The 20,271-nt window shown below is 45.4% G+C and overlaps 6 protein-coding genes across 6 annotated transcripts; 5 read left to right on the top strand and 1 right to left on the bottom strand.

Annotated features, from left to right (window-relative positions):
• Nucleotides 1–8: 8 nt before the first annotated feature.
• Nucleotides 9–383, top strand: F5891DRAFT_910815 (uncharacterized protein; the record flags this gene model as incomplete). The annotated part of the gene is made up of 1 exon (XM_041373620.1): nt 9–383. A coding segment is annotated over one exon (375 nt), but the record flags the coding sequence as incomplete, so codon positions are not given.
• Nucleotides 384–919: 536 nt separating this feature from the next.
• F5891DRAFT_4113 (uncharacterized protein) lies at nt 920–3,315 on the top strand. Its single transcript, XM_041371731.1, has 3 exons — nt 920–1,891; nt 1,948–2,322; nt 2,374–3,315. The coding sequence occupies exons 1-3, from the start codon at nt 1,309–1,311 to the stop codon at nt 3,177–3,179; spliced, it is 1,764 nt and encodes a 587-aa protein (XP_041233781.1). The 5' UTR covers nt 920–1,308; the 3' UTR covers nt 3,180–3,315.
• Nucleotides 3,316–3,559: 244 nt separating this feature from the next.
• On the top strand, nt 3,560–6,352 carry F5891DRAFT_991974 (pyruvate kinase). The gene is made up of 15 exons (XM_041378160.1): nt 3,560–3,664; nt 3,783–3,922; nt 3,972–3,993; nt 4,046–4,105; nt 4,164–4,238; nt 4,290–4,330; nt 4,385–4,429; nt 4,498–4,587; nt 4,638–4,689; nt 4,745–5,205; nt 5,262–5,270; nt 5,323–5,440; nt 5,490–5,723; nt 5,776–5,882; nt 5,938–6,352. Exons 2-15 carry the CDS (start codon nt 3,821–3,823, stop codon nt 6,118–6,120), a joined length of 1,599 nt encoding a protein of 532 aa, XP_041233780.1. The 5' UTR covers nt 3,560–3,664; nt 3,783–3,820; the 3' UTR covers nt 6,121–6,352.
• Nucleotides 6,353–6,523: 171 nt separating this feature from the next.
• On the top strand, nt 6,524–8,915 carry F5891DRAFT_937144 (uncharacterized protein; the record flags this gene model as incomplete). Its single annotated transcript, XM_041374078.1, has 5 exons — nt 6,524–6,947; nt 6,999–7,252; nt 7,301–8,475; nt 8,525–8,632; nt 8,684–8,915. 5 exons carry the CDS (start codon nt 6,524–6,526, stop codon nt 8,913–8,915), a joined length of 2,193 nt encoding a protein of 730 aa, XP_041233779.1.
• Nucleotides 8,916–9,839: 924 nt separating this feature from the next.
• Nucleotides 9,840–11,093, bottom strand: F5891DRAFT_991970 (ATP synthase subunit C-domain-containing protein). Its single transcript, XM_041378159.1, is given in 8 exon segments — nt 9,840–10,094; nt 10,144–10,320; nt 10,373–10,451; nt 10,504–10,540; nt 10,600–10,677; nt 10,730–10,841; nt 10,896–11,058; nt 11,070–11,093. The coding sequence occupies 7 exon segments, from the start codon at nt 10,972–10,974 to the stop codon at nt 10,024–10,026; spliced, it is 633 nt and encodes a 210-aa protein (XP_041233778.1). The 5' UTR covers nt 10,975–11,058; nt 11,070–11,093; the 3' UTR covers nt 9,840–10,023.
• Nucleotides 11,094–11,806: 713 nt separating this feature from the next.
• Nucleotides 11,807–15,780, top strand: F5891DRAFT_973675 (uncharacterized protein; the record flags this gene model as incomplete). Its single annotated transcript, XM_041376385.1, has 12 exons — nt 11,807–11,906; nt 11,953–12,104; nt 12,150–12,299; nt 12,338–12,672; nt 12,842–12,922; nt 13,304–13,326; nt 13,380–13,569; nt 13,697–13,723; nt 13,800–13,918; nt 14,294–14,709; nt 14,827–15,094; nt 15,395–15,780. 12 exons carry the CDS (start codon nt 11,807–11,809, stop codon nt 15,778–15,780), a joined length of 2,247 nt encoding a protein of 748 aa, XP_041233777.1.
• Between the last annotated feature and the right edge of the window lie 4,491 nt (nt 15,781–20,271).

The raw sequence follows: 20,271 nt of genomic DNA, 5'->3' as shown, positions 1-20,271 counted from the left end.
GGCCCACCATGGCCATCCGTCGTTCGAATACCGCACCTCAGGCTTTCGAATTTCAAGTTCGACCTGGTCTAGCCAGGGCAAAATCTACCGTAGATGGCTTCATTCCCCGCTTAGATCAAACATCGGTAGCCGCATCATCCCACCACGCCTTCGTGGCGACGGCGGCCTCCCCGCTTGCATCCCCGCGTGATAGAAAGGACCCATTCAGTCTTACGGGGTTTTTTCCCGTCTCATACGAGGGGGAAAATTGGGAATGGTTACGACAAGAGCAAACATTTGAACCTGCTGAGGATGAAGTACAATCGGAGGGCTCGGTACGCGTCGTGGCTGAGGATGAGATAGAGGAGACAATCAAAGGAGAGGATAAAATGGGCGTGTTATCAAAACTTAGTAAGTCCGATCTAGCAAGAGCTGTGCATGAAGTTGATATGTCAAAGATTTTACACAGCTGGATGATTTATGCCTCAAACAGGGATCTGCTTGGTGGCCTATACGATGGGCATTACATGCGATGTCTAGTATAGTTTAGATTTATTAATGTGTTATTATTATTATTTATATAAAGTTCTCACGATTACACGTGTTTGTAATTGTTTTTTCTCACGTCTTAGTTGAAATCGTTCTTCTCTATTTTCCCACCTCTCTTCCTCGATTCCCACAGCTGGCTACCAACATCGGGCGGGAAACTGTTATGAGGACTTTCCATCCTTACTCTTCTTCACACATCCAAATGCCCGAAGCTGCTCTTCAACAGCAGCTGAATAAAACTTCAAGCACTTCATCACCAACATCACCCGTACAATCTACTTTGGATTTACTTGTAAACCCTACCTCTTCTCCTCCTCATATACTTGCCAATAAAATTGGTGAACAGTTTCAGCATACAAATCATATTCAATCATCATCAAGCAGCAATGTCATCTCTAATTCACAACCTCCAGTAACTTCCGCTCCTCCTTCTATTCTCTCTAACAATCCCGATCCGAACGCGTCTCTTCAATCTCTACTTGCCGCGAACCGAAAAGATTCAGCAGCTCCAGATTCATTACATCAGTGGGGTATTCCCCCTGTCCAACCTTCACCTCAGCCACATCATTCTTCCCCTCATCTTCCATCCGTAACAGCCCAGGTAAGTACAAAGTACATCACTATGGTGTACTACTCATATGTATATCAAACAAGTCTTCAAACGGCAAGAGTGGTAAGCGCAAACTCGACGAGACAGAGCCTGAAGATCCACATCCAAAAATCCGTCGGCCTATTGTTCGCGAACATGTGGCGCAGCAGCACCAGCATCCTCTCCTTCAAATGACGACCGTCATGTGCTTGCACGCTGCCGTTGCACAGAAATCTTATGGTAGCGAGAAACGCTTCCTTTGTCCTCCTCCTGTTGTGCACATTCAAGGTCCTGTATGGCAAATGCGCTCTCAACAACTCGCCATGTCAGTTGTCTCCGAACAGGGTGAACGATCATTGGACCAAAAGACTAATTTGGACAATAACATGACCGGAAGCTTCAAATTCTTGCACGTGACAGGCACAGCAAAGGCAAAGAGCTTCCAGTTGTCCCTCGACATAATAGAACCTCCTCCTTCTGCTTTGTCAGGCGAGAGCAGCGCTGATGGTACTCCAGGACGTGTTTGGGCCACCTTTGATTCAGCTCCTGTAACCATTATATCTAAACCCTCGAAGAAGACAGCAAAAACGCGTAACATCTCTTCCTGTATCCTCGCGGGAGGTCCTGTGTCTCTTTTCAACAGGATCAATTCACAGACTGTACGCACCAAGTATATGACCATCGACAACTCTCAGCTCTGTGCAAGTAATGTCACTTGGTCTGCGTTTAACGTGAACGTAGTGCGACGCCCCGATGACGCGCCGCCCACCAATGGTGTGTGCTCACGTGACTGGAAAGTATTATACATGTTTACTCACGTTCACGTTCAGCCGGTCCGCAACCTGTCACTTACGGATGTGAGGTCGTCCTTTCGGACACACTGTCTAATATCGCCACGTCACCCCTTATCATTCGCAAAGTAGACAAAGGTCGCGTATCTGCTGAGGATGGTGGACCTGTGAGTCAAATGCAGAAAATTGCTCTGCAAAGAGTGAATCAGGATGGTACGAGACATTATTTGTCTGCCGCCGGTCCCATACCTGGCGCTCCGAACTCTACCCCATCTGTCCCAGGGGCACCAGCTCAGGGTGGAACACACCCCCTGATCTTCCAATCGCCTCGCATACGAGATGAGATGAAAGATGGCGTGCGAAGCTTGATCGATGAAGTAGATGACTATTTATGTTGGACAATTGTGGGCATTTGTGAGTGCTTTTCATTGAGCAGTTTGGATTGCACTAATAACGCTCGAACAGCCAAGTTCCAGTATACATTCTTTGATGCGTTTGGTCAGCATAGTAACTCAATACCCGAGATGCCCATCACACCCTTCCCGACACTATTCACGGCGCCAGTGTACCGACCAACGAACAATATACTCGAAATGACCGTGTCACACTTCTTCTATGAAGACCCAAAGACACGAACTCAAATGCCACTGACCGTGTATTTAGGTGGCCTTGGTCCTCTCAGAGCGCGTTTCTATCAAGCTGCTCCCCCAGGACCACTAACTAACATTGCCGCTTTCGGTTCTGCCATGTCCGGTTCATCTAGTGAGGTAGTGGTGGGTGGAGGTGAAGACGTTGCAAGTTCCCCTGCCGACGCTGCATCACGATATCTCACTCAGCCCCCTTTGCACACCATCGTGACAGTGGAGCTACCATCATTAGCTGAAATTATTAAGGCGCTTGAAGAGGACGTGATGACTCCTAGCGTAATGACCCCAGACGGTCTCATTCATCGGCAATCACCGCAACACAGTGAACATGGAACGCCGCTTGACGGGCCCAACGGAAATAGTTCACAAACACACCCTCCACCTTCCATCGCTGGCCGGAGTCTTCCCCTATTGTTCATTCGCGCCTCGGATGGTATTGGTTATCACTCTGGACGAACAATCAGTTGTGAAAACGTATTTCAGGCTATGGAGCTAGGGTCGATGGCACCTGGCGGTGTCCTAGCACCGCCAGGGGGATCAGCGGACGCTACCTGGCTCGCTGCGGCGCAGGCTGCGGCTGCGGCTGATGGAGGTTTGCATGGTTGGACGTTAAGAGTGATGTAACATTGATTCAGATATGCTGTCGTCGATTCTCATTGCTGTTGCTCTTCGTTTGCTCTGTCTTATCTTTCAGATCATCGCTGTCGTCAAGCTCCTAGTTCCCGTACCTACCGTTCTTTCTACCGATTCATTTTCTTGAGTGGATTTCTGTAAGCCAGACATGCTGGCAAGATTTTTTTATCGTATTGTCAATTCATGATGGGTCCATATTTGTTAGTTTAATCACAATACTTGCTAGCTATCGTCCGATATAGTCAACGTAAAGCCTGGAACGTTCAAGCCCAGAACGTTCGTGTCAAAATTGTACTAGGCGGCGGCCTGACATGGATACGACCAACACGAGGAACAGGCGATTGGTGCGGGTTGTCAATTAAGTGGAAATCGATTAGATCAATGCAGGGATCAACAAGGGATGGATAAATACACAGATGTGTGGACATTTGGTTAACATTTGGTAGACATTGCTCCCTTAACCCTGCCACCATCAGGTAAGTCACCGAACCGAGCCAAAACAACATCGTATGATCCGCACTGGTTTTTTTCTCGCTAGCGCCGCTAAAAGACTTATATCGTCTACGAGTGCTGATAGTATCCTTTCTTCCTCAGATAATCGATTCCTATCCAACGTTGCCAGAACCAACAAGATGTTCACCTACGATGGTATCCGATCGCAGCTCGAGTGGAACTCCACCTTAAGCGTCTCCAATGCCCCCCAACCCACTGCTGACACCAAGTTCCTTCGCAAGGTCAGTTGTTTCCCAACCATCCATGCTTTATCTAATCACAACCTTCCAGACCTCGATCATCGCAACTATCGGTGCGCTATTTGTGTGATCGTCGATGTTTAGTACAATGTTGATCCTCTCTAGGCCCGAACACGAACACCGTCGAGAAACTTGGCGCCCTGAGACGCGCTGGTGTCAACGTTGGTCAGTGATGATCGTACATACAATTTCTACGACGACTGACTCGCTCCCCTTCTCTCAGTTCGCATGAACTTTTCCCATGGTTCATATGATTACCACCAGAGTGTCATCGATAACACCAGAAAGATGGTTGCGGGTAATTCGAATTGTCCGATCATACGACTGTTAGACTGATACCCGATATTAGCGGATCCCAGTGGACGACCAGTCGCGATTGCTTTGGACACGGTGAGACTCATGCGCTCGTGTCGTAAATTCATGCTGATATTCGGCTGATAACAGAAAGGCCCCGAAATCCGCACGGGTTTGATGAGAGATGGAAAAGATGTATGCTTCTGATCTTTATCGTTGACGCCACCAGATGATTGACATCATGTTTCACCTTGCTTCTTTAGGTGCCCATCAAGGCTGGCCACGAATTCATCATCTCAACAGAAGACAAGCACAGCGAGATTGGTGACGACAAGGTCCTATGGCTTGACTACGTACGCAGGGAAAACTCGTCTGTGCGTTTCACACTAACCTATTTTTGTAGAAAAACTTGCCAAAGGTCACTGCTCCCGGCAAGCTCATCTACATCGATGATGGTGCGTTTATCTGTGATTTCCTTTGAATTATTTTATTCATTTAATAAATGCCTAGGTATTCTCTCTCTGCTCGTCTTGGGTATTGAGGGCCCCAACGTTCGCGTACGTGCCGTGAACAACGGCACACTCTCTTCTCGCAAGGGTGTAAACCTTCCAAAGACCGAAGTCGACCTTCCTGCTCTCTCTGAGAAGGACAAAAAGGACCTGCTTTTTGGTGTCAAGAATGGTGTTGACATGATCTTCGCGTCATTTATCCGCCGCGGCCAGGATGTTAAAGACATTCGTACAGTTCTAGGGCCGGATGGTGCCAACATCAAAATCATCGTGAAGATCGAGAACGAGCAGGGTGTTGAAAACTTTGACGAGATCTTGCGAGAAACTGATGGTGTCATGGTTGCTCGTGGTGATCTTGGTATCGAGATCCCCGCAAGCCAGGTCTTCTTGGCACAAAAGATGATGATTGCGAAGTGCAACATCGCTGGGAAGCCAGTCATTGTGGCAACCCAGATGCTCGAGGTACGTAGATCGCTCATCGTGCGATAGTGCGTTCACTGAATACACGCTACTTATAGTCAATGACGGTATGTATTAATCGACCTGATTCCTTCTGAGCATTGCTCAGATCACGCACAGTACAACCCCAGGCCCACTCGTGCTGAAATCAGTGACGTGGCCAATGCTGTCCTTGATGGCGCCGATTGCGTGATGTTGTCGGGAGAAACTGCAAAGGGAACTTATCCCGTAGAGTCTGGTGTGTGTTCTTCGCATGATGATTATGACATGACTGATGCCGTGTGAAGTTCTCATGATGGCTGAGACATGTTTACTGGCCGAGGCAGCAATTTGCTACCCACCTCTGTACGACGAGCTACGAGGCATCCAGCCTCGTCCTACTGAGACTGTAGAGACTGTGGCAATTGCCGCAGTCGCTGCTGCTTCAGAGCAAAATGCGAGCGCCATTATTGTACTGTCCACAAGCGGAAACACTGCTCGTCTGATCTCCAAATACCGCCCTAGGATACCTATCATCACGGGTAAGTGTCCTTTTATTGCTATCGATATCTCTAACTCGGCCACCTTTTCAAGTCACTCGGAACGAGCAGACCGCGCGCCAAATCCATCTCCACCGTGGATGTTATCCATTCTGGTACCCTGAGCCGCGTGGAATTCATGAGAGTCAGTGGCAGAAAGATGTGAGCATGCGCCCATGTTTGATTGACTCTAAGTTGAAACTGATATTTCATCCAGGTTGACAACCGTATCCGGTTCGGCTTGAAGAACGCGCTTGCATTGAACATCATTAAGACGGGAACTACCGTCATCGCTGTGCAAGGCTGGAAGGGAGGTCTTGGCCACACCAACACCATGCGCATCTTGTCGGTCCCTACTGACCCTGCTGATTTTGAGTTGCAATCCCTAGGAGCAAACTAGATGATTGAAGTCGACTGTCGAGACTGTGGACTTTGCTGTAAAGATACTGTAGCATGTATTAAGGGGGGTTTATCATGCGTCTAACAATGTACGATTATGGGGTTTCTACGGCTTGACACTGAAAATTCTGTTTAACGGCGATTGGATGTTTGCGTGAGTAGGTAGCTATTCATGTCTTCTGCCATCAGCTGCGCATCTTCGTGGTAGAATGACAACTTGCCCAATTCATAACGGTAAAATATCTTCCTTGCAAGTTACTTAATTGTACGCGATGACCTGATGGGCCCACTTTCGTTACTCCACTATCATAGAAAGTATTGACGTACTGAGGCCTGTGATTCTCATCCTTCCTTCATTTCTTCCTTGACTATCCCACAAAACTCAAAATTGCTCCCTGAACGGGATGGCAGCTCGTTATTTCACTGCATTTCAGCGTGGTACTACTCGCGACCGACCCTTCTATGATCCCCATCTTCCTTCTTATTCCTCTGCTGTTCGCGAAAAATTGGATCTCCAGTCCAGTGGTAGGCAATGGCTCATGCCTATAACAGGATCAACGCGCAGAATACGTCTCCAGTCCCTGAGCCCCGCGCCCCGTTCCAGATTAGCCCGAGTTGGTCGACGAAGAGTTTTCGTCTGTCGATGTGTTGCTTTCCTTGCTGTAGTCTGTGCTATGGCAATGATCGTCCTCATGTTGTTGGGTACTGAAGAGTCACACTGGACACCTCCGTTCAGGGATTCAACCCTCGTGTTCGGCAGGGAGAACTTGCAGCACATTTGGAAGTGGGAGATCGAGAGCGGACATTACCCCAGCAATGGAAGAGTAAGTGACAACGTGCTTTTGGGTTTTATGTCAGATGGAGCTGACTTGCTTTGAGTACCCGAGCAGATTGGTTTCACCTCCGCTATTTTGAATCCAGCCTTGCCTCCAGCAAAGGCACACACACTCATTTCACCCTTTACGCCCCCGCCAGGGCCAGTGACCACTATCACACGGGGAGTTGGTCCCCGTAGGACATATCTTGAAAATCAGAAGCAGTCTATCGGCGCTGCATATCCGCCCAGACCGATATCCGGAAGCATTGCAGATTTAGATATCATTCTTGAGCAGTGCAATTTTTCAGAGGGCAAGGTGTGTCATTCGCGAGGATCTTACTCATATGTTCACGTTGTTCTGTAGTACGTCCGCGATTGCTTGGAATTTCTGCGCGTCTCCGCTGGTTTGGATAATGGTCGAAGACTTCGACGAGGATCAGTTGACGGATGGAAATACGCGTTTATGGAAGAGGATCGACTAGAGGAGGAAATTCCTCCTCGCGCTACGCAGGCTGCACCTATAGTGCCTGCTGGGCCATATCCTACTGGACGCCAAATTTCCAATGCGGGATTGATGAAGAAAAGGAATGTTCACTGGGAACCTCCACTAGAGCTCCCTCCCCCCGAGCAACCAAGTGTGGGTTCAAACCGTTCGACTACTTGTGACCCGGAAAACCTTCGCCTGTTCCATATGTTTTGGGCAGGTCCATTCAACGAGAAACCATATGTCGCGCTATTATCCTTTCTTTTCACCCAGAATCTTGGCCTCCATCTTGAACCGGGGCAGGACCTCGACGCTTGTCATCCACAGATCTGGTTGTGGATTAATCCTGGTCCTGCAGCGGCTGTTCCAAATCCCTCCGCGCTCACAGATATGTACGACGCACTGAAAACGAACCCATGGGCGGCACCTTTCCTTCATCCGCGTTTCAAGAATGTGATCAAATTCAGATTATGGAACACGACGGAACAGCTTGATAGCAACCTGGAGCTGAGGGACGAGTGGAGGAAAATGGACACTCTCTTCAATTCAGGGGGTGTAACTGTGAGCGTACCTGCTGAGCAGCCTGCAGGGAACTCTAGTACTGCCTTATCTAAAACCGGCGACATAGTTCATCGCCTTGGTTCGAAATCGGAAGCGACTTATGACAGGCTTTCTGTGATTTTGTCTGACATGGCGCGTTTCATCGTTACTCATCGCTATGGAGGGATCTACCTGGATGCTGATACCATCTTCTTGAGGGATTGGGAGGAGCTTTGGGGATGGAAAGGTGCTTTTGCTTACCGGTGGTCCTATCATGAAGACTACAACACTGCTGTACTCCATCTCAACAAGGGTTCTGCCCTTGGTTCTTTCCTCTTCCGCACCGCATTGAAGAACGGTTTCGATTTTCATCCTGTCGCTGTCTCTAAGTACCTTAAAGAGGCACACCTGGAGAACCTTTTGTTACGCATTCCGGACGCGCTATTTGACCCAGCGTGGCTAAACACGGAAGGTTATCAATTGGAAAGACCAACATACCCCTTTTCGCCGGGTATGTTCCTGAAGATGGTTGTCATTGTAACTTACTAACGATCCACCACGTAGGTTTGCGGATTTCTTTGACACTCCAGAAGTGCAGAGTGCTGCGCCGCAGGTTGTCGGATTTGAGGGGTTCTTCAGGGGAGCGTTCTCGTATCACTTTCATAACTTCTGGTGAGTAGTTTTTTTTTCATATCACACCTTTATTAAGATCTTTATGAAAAGGTGGAAACCGTTTGACCCTGCAAGGAATTGGCCGGACTTGGGGCAGAAATTTGCAGGTGGTGAAAGGGCAGCCCGCGCTGCTGCCAACCCTCATGCAGATCCTGATGATTGGAGCGACAAAATCACCAACGACAAGCGCGATTTGGACTGGGCAACGGTGCTAAAACGAACGTTTGAGGCCTATATTCGTGGAGAAAGACCAAATATGTATGGGGAATGGTTGCGGTGGTGACGATCTGAAGACATTTTCGATGCGGATCTATTGGACGCAGCTCAATTGGACAGATGCCTATTCAAAGACTTTGCAGCCAATGTTTATTTGAATAATTCAGAATGCTGTTGTATATTGTAGTGGAGCGCATGTGCTGCGGTGATTATATTTGTGACCGCTGAGGCTGCGGATGGGCAAAAAAGGCATGTCACTTGTTGTCTTCCAGTACCAATTACCACGATTTGGATGGACAGAGGGTGAGTTTCACTCTATATCAATTCCGCCTGTACTCAACGATTATGCCTCCAGCATTTGAACATTTATACCTGCAAGTACATGTCCCAGTGTTGGACTTCACACAAGTTCGATAGACACGCAGATTCAAACATACAACTGGCATTGCGCCTGGCATCTCGAATTGTCACGTATTCTTGCTAGCACTACTTATACTATATTTGAGATTCCTTGTAACTGATTCTGCATAAGGGATCGATCCCGCACAGCAGTTGCCCCGCGTACGACATGGCGATGATAGGGGTCTTAGGCCTGAGGCTTACCAGTTCTAAGCATCCGAGGGCTTGACACTACGACAATAAAATTTGATGCGAGGAGACTTACTGACGGTGCCTTGTCAGTGTCATCGGGCTTAACACTACGACGAGGCATCGTCGTATAATAATATGATGGGGTTTGACGCGAGGAGAGGCTTACTGGCGCTCCAGCGCTCATGACGGCCGTCAGGCCGAGGAGCACAACGAAAGCAGTAGAAAAGCGGATCAGCACGATGAACTGATTCTACTTGTAGAGAACAGGTTGTTGGCGACTTGATTGTTGGTGCTGTCTGTTTTATACTCCACAGAAGGTGGCGTTTTGGACGTACTGGCAGAGTTGAGACGAAACCGTCCAAATGGTATTCGCGCCCAAAGGAGTCAACTGGTCCGAGACGATGGGATCGAATGCTGTTTAGCCAGCTGCAGGGCTGCAAGATTTGTGATAGATACTTAGTATATTTCTAGGGACAGAAGCAAAATATACAAGTTGAGAAATCGGAATCGAGAGCAGGGGACTGGTACGCAAGCACCGTTACGATTCAGTGTCTGGAAGCTAGGATCTGCTCTAGATACTGAAGTCATGAGACGGCAGACACTGCAGGCGATCCTGGTAAGAACTCCTTCGCATTCCCGATCATCAGAAGGCCAACTTCGGTAGGGTCAGTGCATTGCATAATGAAACATATGATTCCACTCACTTATGAGTCCAAAAAGTCCCAGCACGCTTCCAAACACTTCTACTACGAGTACCTTCACAAACAGCGTAGAATCAGCTGCATCAGCGAGTGCGGCAGTGCTGCCGGCGATACCGACACAAAGGCCACAAAGAAGATTACACAATCCAACAGTGAGCCCGCCAAAGAATAGCGCATATCCTGTAGCTTGATAAGTGGTATTCAATGAAAATAACGAAGAGGAAATATGTACCGGTGAAGTAGTTATCTTTCGTATACAGCAGCGCTTCGGGCACCGGTTGTAGTTTGGATGAGTATACGATACCCATGATCTGTTATTATGGGGTAAGTATGATACGGAATCTCGAGGGAATGAATGCGCACCACTCCGTAGATTGCAACCACCTCGCAAAAGATGATGCTGACAATGAGCAGCACTCAGTCACTTCTGTGCATGGTGTATATATAAAGACAACGCACCTGATCAGATTCTTTGTACTGATTCTTGGAGTCCTTACTCCTCCACCCAGTATCGATGCCCCGGTCAAAAATATTCCCCTTCAAAACAACGTCAATGCTACTAAACAAGAATGAAACCATACAAACTCGCCATCCTGCTCCAAAAACACTCAAGCCTATGCAAAGTCCAATTCCGAGTGAACCCCAGACGAACGGGCTGGTTTCCTCGAGAAACCGACCAACATCGAACACTTCTCCAGAACCTGTTCGAAACGTGTTCAAGTGCTGCGGAACAAATAAAATAATTTTTAGCATACCTGTAAACAGCAAATACAAAGCAATTATGATGATAAGGAACGTCGGGAGTCCGAACGATGTATACGTTTTGTAGCCCATGTTTAGCGATATCAATGGGTTCTAACAGGTTGACGAGGACAGGCAGAGGTGCCCCATCTTGAAAAGGCATGTTATTCACACACTTTGTCACTGGTCCTCTATACTTGCCCGAGTCTAGATCTTGCATCCCGGGCGGCTTCTGTTCAAGCATACAAATGACAGTGTCATCGCATAGAAATGTTCACAAGTTGCTAACACTGGGACTCATCCTCCACGTCGTATTCATTGCTTCTGTTTTTGACTGCTACTTCACTAGCCCAGTCGTCTATGGCATACTTCCTCGCAGGGCTGGCTCTGGGGGAGAAAACGGGTCGTTCTCATTGTGGATAAGTATAGCTTCGCCTTCCGTAGCACCAGCTGCTCAACCAACAATTTCTATCAGGAGACGGTCTACGCGCAGACCTTCTATTTGATGTGGACGCGTTCTCTTTCATTTCTTCCTCACCAAAGATTGTAGCGCCTTATTTGCGTGATATTATTCAAACGCGAGGGGCGTTTGGATTGTCGCACACTCGAGTACCAACGGAAAGTCGACCTAGGCATGTCGCAATCATCGGTATGCCACTGCCCGATACGTCAGTAATATTGGGCTGACTTAAGAAAATACAAGGGGGTATGTATGAGATATATCTGCTGTGACCAAGGTAAAGAGTCAATCTCTTGTTATTATATACTGACGAGACTCGTGAGATAGGGTTGGAAAACGAATCCAGTCAGTATCGTTGCAACAGACACCGCGAGCAATATCTCATTCCTTCTCCAGGTTCACTTTGACTCCATCTCCAATCAATCTAGTCACACTTTCTCCTTCGGCTCCCCAGACATATTACCAATGTTTGCCCAAGGTGCAACGCCCGGAAAAGTTGACACTTGGAGTTACGATGAGGAAGACGAAGACTTCACGCAAGGCACGAACGTCCAGAACTACTGCAGTCATGCTATTAAATCAGACCAACCGGATAGATGCCACCGCTCTAGATACCTGGGTTTTGGACCAACTTTGGACGTTGTTTCAGAACGCATCATCGAACGACTTGCTTGATTCAGAATTACGTGCCGACAAAATGGTATTCTTCCTGCACCTTCTTGGTCTGGATACCACTGATCACTCGTATAGGCAACACTCCAAGGTGAGATCTCCATTGGTGCGCTTTTATTGATTTACTCCGTTACAGGAATACACGAACAATATCCAAGTCGTCGATCGCATCGTCCGACAAACAGAAGAACTTTTCTCCAATTTCTACCATGATGAAGAGACAAGCTTTGTATTTACAGCTGACCACGGCATGCCTAGGATCGGCAATCATGATGATGGCGGTGAGGTCCGCGCTGCATCAGTCTGAACAATGAGGTGCTGAAGGAGTTCGCATTCGCATTCGCAGACCCGGACAACACACGTACCCCACTAATTGCATGGGGGCGAGGCATCAGGGGCCCACTTACTGGCATCATTCCTTCCTCGCACGATGAGTACTCTCGGCTCTGGCAACTTGACGACTTTCTTCGACGAGACGGGGAACAAGCGGATCTTGCACCCCTGATAGCTGCGCTGCTTGGTATTAACTTCAGTGGGAATCCTTCATGCAGATCCTACGCGACCTGGCTACTTGCTACCGCGAGAAGGAGAGTCAGCCTTGGCCCGGCTTGCATTGGCAAATGCAGAAAGTATTTTAGAATACTACCGAGTAAAACACGGTGCGTCCCAAATGCGCTATCTGGCTTCTCTGTCCATAACTGGCCGCCTGGTGGAATCGAAGGCCGTACAAACCACTCTATACAAAGCTTTAGAACTTTTAGAAGAAGCTATTCAAGATGGGAAGCCTTCAAAAGTTTCCTGGTTATTCAAAATATAATGTTTGATCAGTGATAGAAGATGGTTCGAATCCCGTCGAGAGATAACTGAACTCATCAAGGTTACTCTACAAGGTCTTCGATATCTCGAAACGTAAGCTGCTCGACTACCATTAGAAACAATTACTGAGAGAATGCAGCTATAATCGAGTACTTATATGGATCATCGTCATAGTAGCATATCTGGGATGGTCTGCTTATGCATCGTTGTCAATTTCCCCCCTATCAGCTTCCTCGGTTTCAGACAGGCAGTGTACTGTGGTCAGACTTGCCACCACAACTATATTAGCAATATTTTGAGCACTGTTTGCCGCAGAGAGAGCTCCATGGACATTTTATGTCTATGTAACCTTCCCCTGCTACTTCTGGCAGCAATTTGCACTGCATGGAATTTCAACTGTTGCGCAACAATTCAAGTCAAGTGACAGATGTGGACATTTTATAGGCAAAGTGTCACTTCACTTGATTATTGTAGTGGTTATGCTCCAGTGTATGGTTGTATGTCGACCTTGTTCATTTTATGAAGCTTGTTTGACTTACAAATGATTTAGGCGGCCTACACTCACTGGTCGCTATGGAGCATTGGTTTTTTGGCCATGGGCATTTTATGGCCACATGCGTCATGGCTAAGTCACATTTGGTCATAACACTGAGACTCTTACTTTCTTGGATGAGTAGCTGTCTTGTAACTGGCATATTCCCACTACTCAGTGTTAACAAGAGAGAGGATTTGTACATGATGTGAGTGCAGCCTGACAGATTTGTGCATATTGCTCATGCTCACCTATGTGTTAGCATATGCAGAGGGGCAATTATTCTTGTAGTTGGCACAGGTTGTACATGTTTGGCATTGAATGGTGCTCCGAAGGCTGCAAAACTATCTGAAATCACCCAGGTAGGTAGTTGTAAATGGCATCATGTAATTAACTCATTTGTATCCAAGATATTGTTTATTTTGTTTGCTATAACAGTTACTGCAAGCTCAGTGAAAAATTTACAAGCAAAGCAGGGATTGTCCATCATCAACCAAACTTCAGCATGGCTCAAGAGGAGTGTAAAAGGAGAATGCTGAACATAGGGCTCAATATTAGTCAGCTTGTAAACCTTAAATATACAGCCACTGAACTTTCAAAACATAGGTTCTGAGTTCCTCGATAGCGGCATCAAAACTTTACCAAATCATTTGCTGAAGACTGAAGGGGGGTGTTTATACTACTTTAAAACATATCTAGATAGTTGAATCAATGAAAAACATATGTTGAAGGGTGCTGCTCACTCAGATACAGTATTTTGGATGTCATGTGTGAAATCACGTGACTTTTGATATCATTAAGTCGCGTCTGATATCAATAACACGTCTCTTATTACAACTCATGCCCTCTCTGTCCTGTCGGCACACCGACTGTCATTTTCAAAGACACGCCCTTGTTTATTATGTATTCTAACACTTGTCCATCACATGCAGGCCGGTTCCCATTAATTTATGACACTTCAGCATCCAGCATCAGTAACGACTCAAATGAAACTTTGCAACACGGATCAAATCACACGTCTTCTCATGATTCCCATATATCCGGACACTCTCGCAGTCCCACCATAGATTTTCAAGTACAATTACACCCTGGTGATTTGGATGGGTACTATTCAGATTCTTATACTTCGCCTGATATACTATCCGATCGCTGGGATTCTGATGGTAGATGTGATTCCCAAGAGTCAGAACCCCCGCATATACCATCAATCACCCTACCTCCGGACTTTGACATTGATGCGGCACTCAAATTAAATACTGCCGAGGTGCTGCATGATGTATTCAGGGCAAATGGCCTCGAGGTTGATGGCAGTGGTCCGAAATGGACCCTTCATTGTCCTGACTGCAAGGTATGGTGCCAGACCAGCATACCCTCAGGCCTTATGCTTTGGCATGAAGGCCAATTCAGCTCCTTGGTCAGCCATCGAGGCAGCAAGCAGTGCATTCACGTTCAATCATTATTTCAGTCCGATAGTACTGACTCTGACTTGGACCTGGACCCTTTGAATTTCTCAGATTCCGAGACTCAACTGTTACACGCCGAAGCTGAGGAACCTTCCATTGATATTCCCACAGAGCTCAGATTAAACACACCCGATTCACTCCTTAAGGTGTTTACGGCTGGACACCTGGCTGTTGGCATCAGCAATCGGTCACACTGGACCCTTCAATGCCCTGACTGCAATGGATGGTGCCAAACAAATGTCTCATCTGACATCCCTCTCTTTGCACCTGGTCAGTTCAAAGCGTTCAGCAACCACCGGGGAAGCAAAAAGTGTCTGTGTGCAGCAGCTGTTAAAAGGCAGATGGTATCAAGCAACGTGCCTGATGGGAACGAGGCTTCAGCTTCTCAGCCTATTCTATCAGATCATCGGTACATTTCATTTTGGTTCTAATCATTACATCACCACGGCCCGCCAACATGGGAGACAAAGTGCATGTTCCAGCACAAATTCAAGTACAGATTCGCGGACTCAGGTTCAAAGAATCAGCCATGTAGAAACGTCCCCGTAAAATGTGATCTCTGCCATCCAGCTCTCCCTCCCGAACCTGGTAAGACGTCACAAAAGCCGCAGGCGATTGCTGTGGAGGCTGTGTGGCGCTACAATATGCCCGACCATGTTGTACATCTGCACAAGGAGTACATCGTGCCTGGACGAAGGGAGGGTGGTGTCATGTTACCTCCGGCTGTTTGGAAGGCGATGAAACTCATGGATCTTGAACAGAGTGTCGCGTGCATTCCGAAGGATCACTGGCAATCTTCCTTTGCTGCTGCATCCGAGCTCAACAAGGAGAACGTGCAAGCATCAGGTTCTTGGGGTGCTAAACGGCCCACACTTGAATCATCAGGGTCTTTACCTTCCAAACGTGCTCACACATCTGTTTCCCGCCTTCAAACTGCTCTCACTTCGTTGAATTGACTGTTCCATCCTTTGCTTCACATTCACTAGTGTTTTTTGATCCGTTGATGTTTGCTCTGATTTGCCCATTTGCCGTATGCACACTTGCTTTCATTACATGTCATTGTGTTCGATGCTATCGCCTCCGCTATTGCTTTGTATTCACATAGATTCTCGCTGTTTTACTCTACAAGAAGTGATCGAAATGGCTACCATATTTGGTCTAATTAACGTTACGGTCACGCTGTCACAGTAGTAGTACTCGCGTGCAAGTTTTACCAGGTGTATATCACGAGTTATGTTTTCGCACTCCTCTTGGCATGGCTCATACTCAGTACCTTTGCTAATCAACTGACATTAGTTATTCATCTGACTTTTATACTTCTCAGCTGTATCATTGATATATCCATTCATCTCTAAAGCACAGCACAGCACTCCAACCTCCAGAATCATATTGCTTTTCCTGGGCTTTGGTATCTGTTTCATCATTCTTTCAGTGTTGAAGGCCTATTCTATGCTAGTTTCACATACAATTTACTCTTGTGGATAGAAATTGAAGCAATCATTCAGTTGAATTGAGCTGGGGCCACTTCACAGAATCAAGGATATGAATTTCATATATCAGAATAGCACATTTTTTTGTTTTGTTTTTTGTTCAGCCATCTTGAGCCATGACAGTCCTAACTATAGGTAGAGATGTCTTTGAAAGGGCCACTGTCATTACTAAGCATATCCAGGCAAACATTAATACTGTAGTAAATTTTGTGCACCAAGCTGGCCTCCAGTATATGTTTTACTCCCTTAATCATAGGGTGGGAGAAACTCAATGGAATTCTCTGTTGGCTACTTGGTCTACAATGTCTCTAAATAACCAAATCACTCATACTGGGACAACATATATGGTCTGCTACAGATGTTATCTTCAAAGTACTTCCATTCAGCTGCTTCCAAATCCCAGAACTACTGTTCCGCCTATCTGGCTTTACCATGTCTGACACAGACATCTGGGTCCAAGATGAAAATAAGTATCACATCAATAATATTTCCTCAATGAGTGAGATAGTAGACAAAGAACTGATATATAAAGCTACACAGAACTTAATTAGGTCTATCCACATTAAACATCTTGATTTCAAAGTCACAGGTGGACTCTCTGTGCCATGTTTTAATATTTTTACTATCAGCCCAACCCACGATGTAGAAACTTGGACTGACCTGAGAGATTTCCTCCACCTCCTTAACTACCCAATGGGACATGATGGCTGTGAGGTTACCCCTCACTCACCTGTACAGCCTCTGCCCATTTCCTAATGTCCCCAAATGGAATGGCCCTACCATGGGTTTTAGAAAAGCCATCAACAACACATTCTACTAACCTGGCAGATTGAGAGATAGGAGAATAAGAAGGAACACCTAGTCCCTTGCTTAGACAGCATCCTAACCTATATACCATGCACCTTAACCCTTGTACCATACCATGAAAAAGCTCCACTTAACCAGTATATACATATCTACATCCCTCTACTATCCCACCCTATGTCAAACTCCTATCCCATCCTCTGCCATATACTTACCTCATCAATACACTCTTGCACCAACCCTAGTCCCTCCTAAGTACAATTCCTGACAAACCTGACCATAAAACTTACCAATGTGTATGATGTGCCCTTTATCATTAATCATGATATTCCTATTCTGATGGTCCTTAATTTGTAAGATATAGCAAGCAATGGAATATGCAACCATAGATTAGATGAAACTAAGGTGAGCATGCTGGAATGCAGCAGTCTCTTTTTCTCCATATTTCAAAATAAGAAAGTCAAGTAGGCTATTTACTGTGGCCTATCACAACTCCTTAAACAAATCAATGTAGGGCAGAGACTAGGACTCAAACAACAAGATAATTACAAAGGAGATAAGGCAGCAGGTACAGTCTTGAATTGCTCACTTGGAGATACAGTGGCTCAAAAAAGTGTCTCAATGTTTGTAACATTTCATGTAATTGCTTTATTATGAGCCAAGGTGTGGGAATATGACTAAACTATAGGGAGGTGTCATAAAGCTATACTTCTTAGCCTCATTTGAGTTCCCTATAGTGTGGGAAGCTGATGTCATCATGTGCAGATATGGCTATTTTAATTTGGTGACTCATTGAGACACTTTTTTGACTTTTAGTTTGACCAACACAATCTCAATAATTATGATACTTTATGTGACCTTCTGTTGCTCTAATCACTTCTGCCACTCTTCTAGACGTGCTATCTATCAATTTTGAATATTTCTTCTTAGCACTCCTTTCTCACTCTGCTGCAACTCTGTCCTACAGCTGAAATAGCCCCTATGATGAATTTTGATAGGCTGCAAGCAATTTCTTGAATATTTTTCAGAGATATTCAATAGGGCTGATGTATAGGGACTATGCTAGACATGATAGAACATTGAGATCGTGGTATTTGAGCTGCTAGTGACTAAATTGAAAGCTTACCTCACATGAATAAAGATCTCACATTTACCATATTCTAACTGGGCAGGCTGCTAATGCTACTCAGGCCACCTAATTCATCAATTCCATCATCTCTAGCTCTGTTTCCACTCAAACCATCAACAATACTTGCAAGGCAACAAATATTAAAGCTACAATCAAGAAGAAGAGGACTCTCCTATTCCTAGCCTATAGAAAGAGAAAGTAAACTTTAGCTTTAAAGCACCAGTACTGGACTGGAAGAGGACTGGAAGAGGACCATATTATAAGATCAGACCAAGATAAATATGATGAGGTCAGATGGCTGGGAATACATCTGTAAAAAGACAGGTGAATCACTAAAAGAAAAAAAATTGTGTAAACTCTTAAGTGTGGAGTAACAAACATAGAGGTATAGGACTGTATGAGATGTAATAGAGTGTATATTCTCTGTGTGAAGTAAAGTGAAGGACCAATACCAAGTGGTACATCTCTATTTTAGATGAGAGTCTGCTAAGAAGCATACAGAAATCATAGATTAATGAGGAAGGTACTATGTTGCAATAAAATAATGATCCTAAATATATGTCTAAATTGGTCACTAGCAGCTCAAATACCACGATCTCAATGTTCTATCATGTCTAGCATAGTCCCTATACATCAGCCCTATTGAATATCTCTGAAAAATATTCAAGAAATTGCTTGCAGCCTATCAAAATTCATCATAGGGGCTATTTCAGCTGTAGGACAGAGTTGCAGCAGAGTGAGAAAGGAGTGCTAAGAAGAAATATTCAAAATTGATAGATAGCACGTCTAGAAGAGTGGCAGAAGTGATTAGAGCAACAGAAGGTCACATAAAGTATCATAATTATTGAGATTGTGTTGGTCAAACTAAAAGTCAAAAAAGTGTCTCAATGAGTCACCAAATTAAAATAGCCATATCTGCACATGATGACATCAGCTTCCCACACTATAGGGAACTCAAATGAGGCTAAGAAGTATAGCTTTATGACACCTCCCTATAGTTTAGTCATATTCCCACACCCTGGCTCATAATAAAGCAATTACATGAAATGTTACAAACATTGAGACACTTTTTTGAGCCACTGTATAAGAGGTTTGAACTAAAGAACTACTGACTATGACAAGCTACCTATATACATATATTGAAACTGAGATCAAAACTAAGTATGAACTAACTAACCAATCAGAATAATTAAAGGTATTGTATGATTTTATATATAACTATGATGTCATGACATGTGCCACAGCTGCAGTAAGACTCTGGAACATTCCAAGAGTATCACATGGTGTGACATCATTAAGTTCAGCATCTTCCAAGAAATCATGTGACTCTAGTAATTCTATAATAGATACAATAATAGGAACTTCTTCTACAGTAAACATATTCTTAGAAACAGGCGCTGTGACTGGGCACTTAAAGGACTTAGAATTTAGGAATGAATAATGGTTTGTATTTGGAACTTGTGACATTACCCTCTCTCTAGGATGAGTGTTACCATGAATGAAACTAGGACAAATAAACTTCTTGTGCTATTCCAAAAACTCTTGAGTTTTGAACACTGATTTGTTAATTTTGTGGGGATTCAATGCCTTTGGATTTTGCTGGTGAAATTCTTGAACTTTCAACCATGCATTCTCTAAATTTTCCTCAGGTTCCCATATCACTTCTTCTATCAGATATCCTTCCCACTCTACTAGGTATTGGAGTTTTGATCTGTGCAGTCTCAAGTCTAGGACTTTTCGTACTGTCCATTCAGAATTGCCTTCTGATATGATCTCTGGCAGTGGACGATAATGTAGAGGTCTTTGGATTAAAGTCAAGGGGAAATGTGGAGTGAGTAATTCTATGTGGAATACTGGGTGAATCTGATATTTTGCTAGAAGTTTCAGGTGGTAATTCACATCACCCGTCTTCTCAAGCATTTTAAATGGACCAAGTCTTCAGTTGGAGAGCTTCTTATTAGGTCTTTTCTGGTGTATATTCTTGGCATTGAGCCAGACCATGTCTCCTTTCTTGAACTGTGTTG

This window comes from Suillus fuscotomentosus (assembly GCF_016647785.1).
Source record: "Suillus fuscotomentosus strain FC203 chromosome Unknown F5891scaffold_1, whole genome shotgun sequence".
Taxonomy (NCBI): Eukaryota; Fungi; Basidiomycota; class Agaricomycetes; order Boletales; family Suillaceae; genus Suillus; species Suillus fuscotomentosus.
This window is presented reverse-complemented; position numbering and strand designations above follow the sequence as displayed.

Coding starts and splice junctions, on each gene's coding strand:
- F5891DRAFT_4113 (XM_041371731.1), top strand. CDS start 1,309: ATGACGACCGTCATGTGCTTGCACGCTGCCGTTGCACAGAAATCTTAT. Junction 1,892..1,947: donor TGACGCGCCGCCCACCAATG/GTGTGTGCTCAC, acceptor GTTCACGTTCAG/CCGGTCCGCAACCTGTCACT. Junction 2,323..2,373: donor TTGGACAATTGTGGGCATTT/GTGAGTGCTTTT, acceptor ACGCTCGAACAG/CCAAGTTCCAGTATACATTC.
- F5891DRAFT_991974 (XM_041378160.1), top strand. CDS start 3,821: ATGTTCACCTACGATGGTATCCGATCGCAGCTCGAGTGGAACTCCACC. Junction 4,430..4,497: donor TGATGAGAGATGGAAAAGAT/GTATGCTTCTGA, acceptor TTGCTTCTTTAG/GTGCCCATCAAGGCTGGCCA. Junction 5,724..5,775: donor TAGGATACCTATCATCACGG/GTAAGTGTCCTT, acceptor CACCTTTTCAAG/TCACTCGGAACGAGCAGACC.
- F5891DRAFT_991970 (XM_041378159.1), bottom strand. CDS start 10,974: ATGGGCTACAAAACGTATACATCGTTCGGACTCCCGACGTTCCTTATC. Junction 10,452..10,503: donor TGGTTGCAATCTACGGAGTG/GTGCGCATTCAT, acceptor CCATAATAACAG/ATCATGGGTATCGTATACTC. Junction 10,095..10,143: donor GGGACTTTTTGGACTCATAA/GTGAGTGGAATC, acceptor ACCCTACCGAAG/TTGGCCTTCTGATGATCGGG.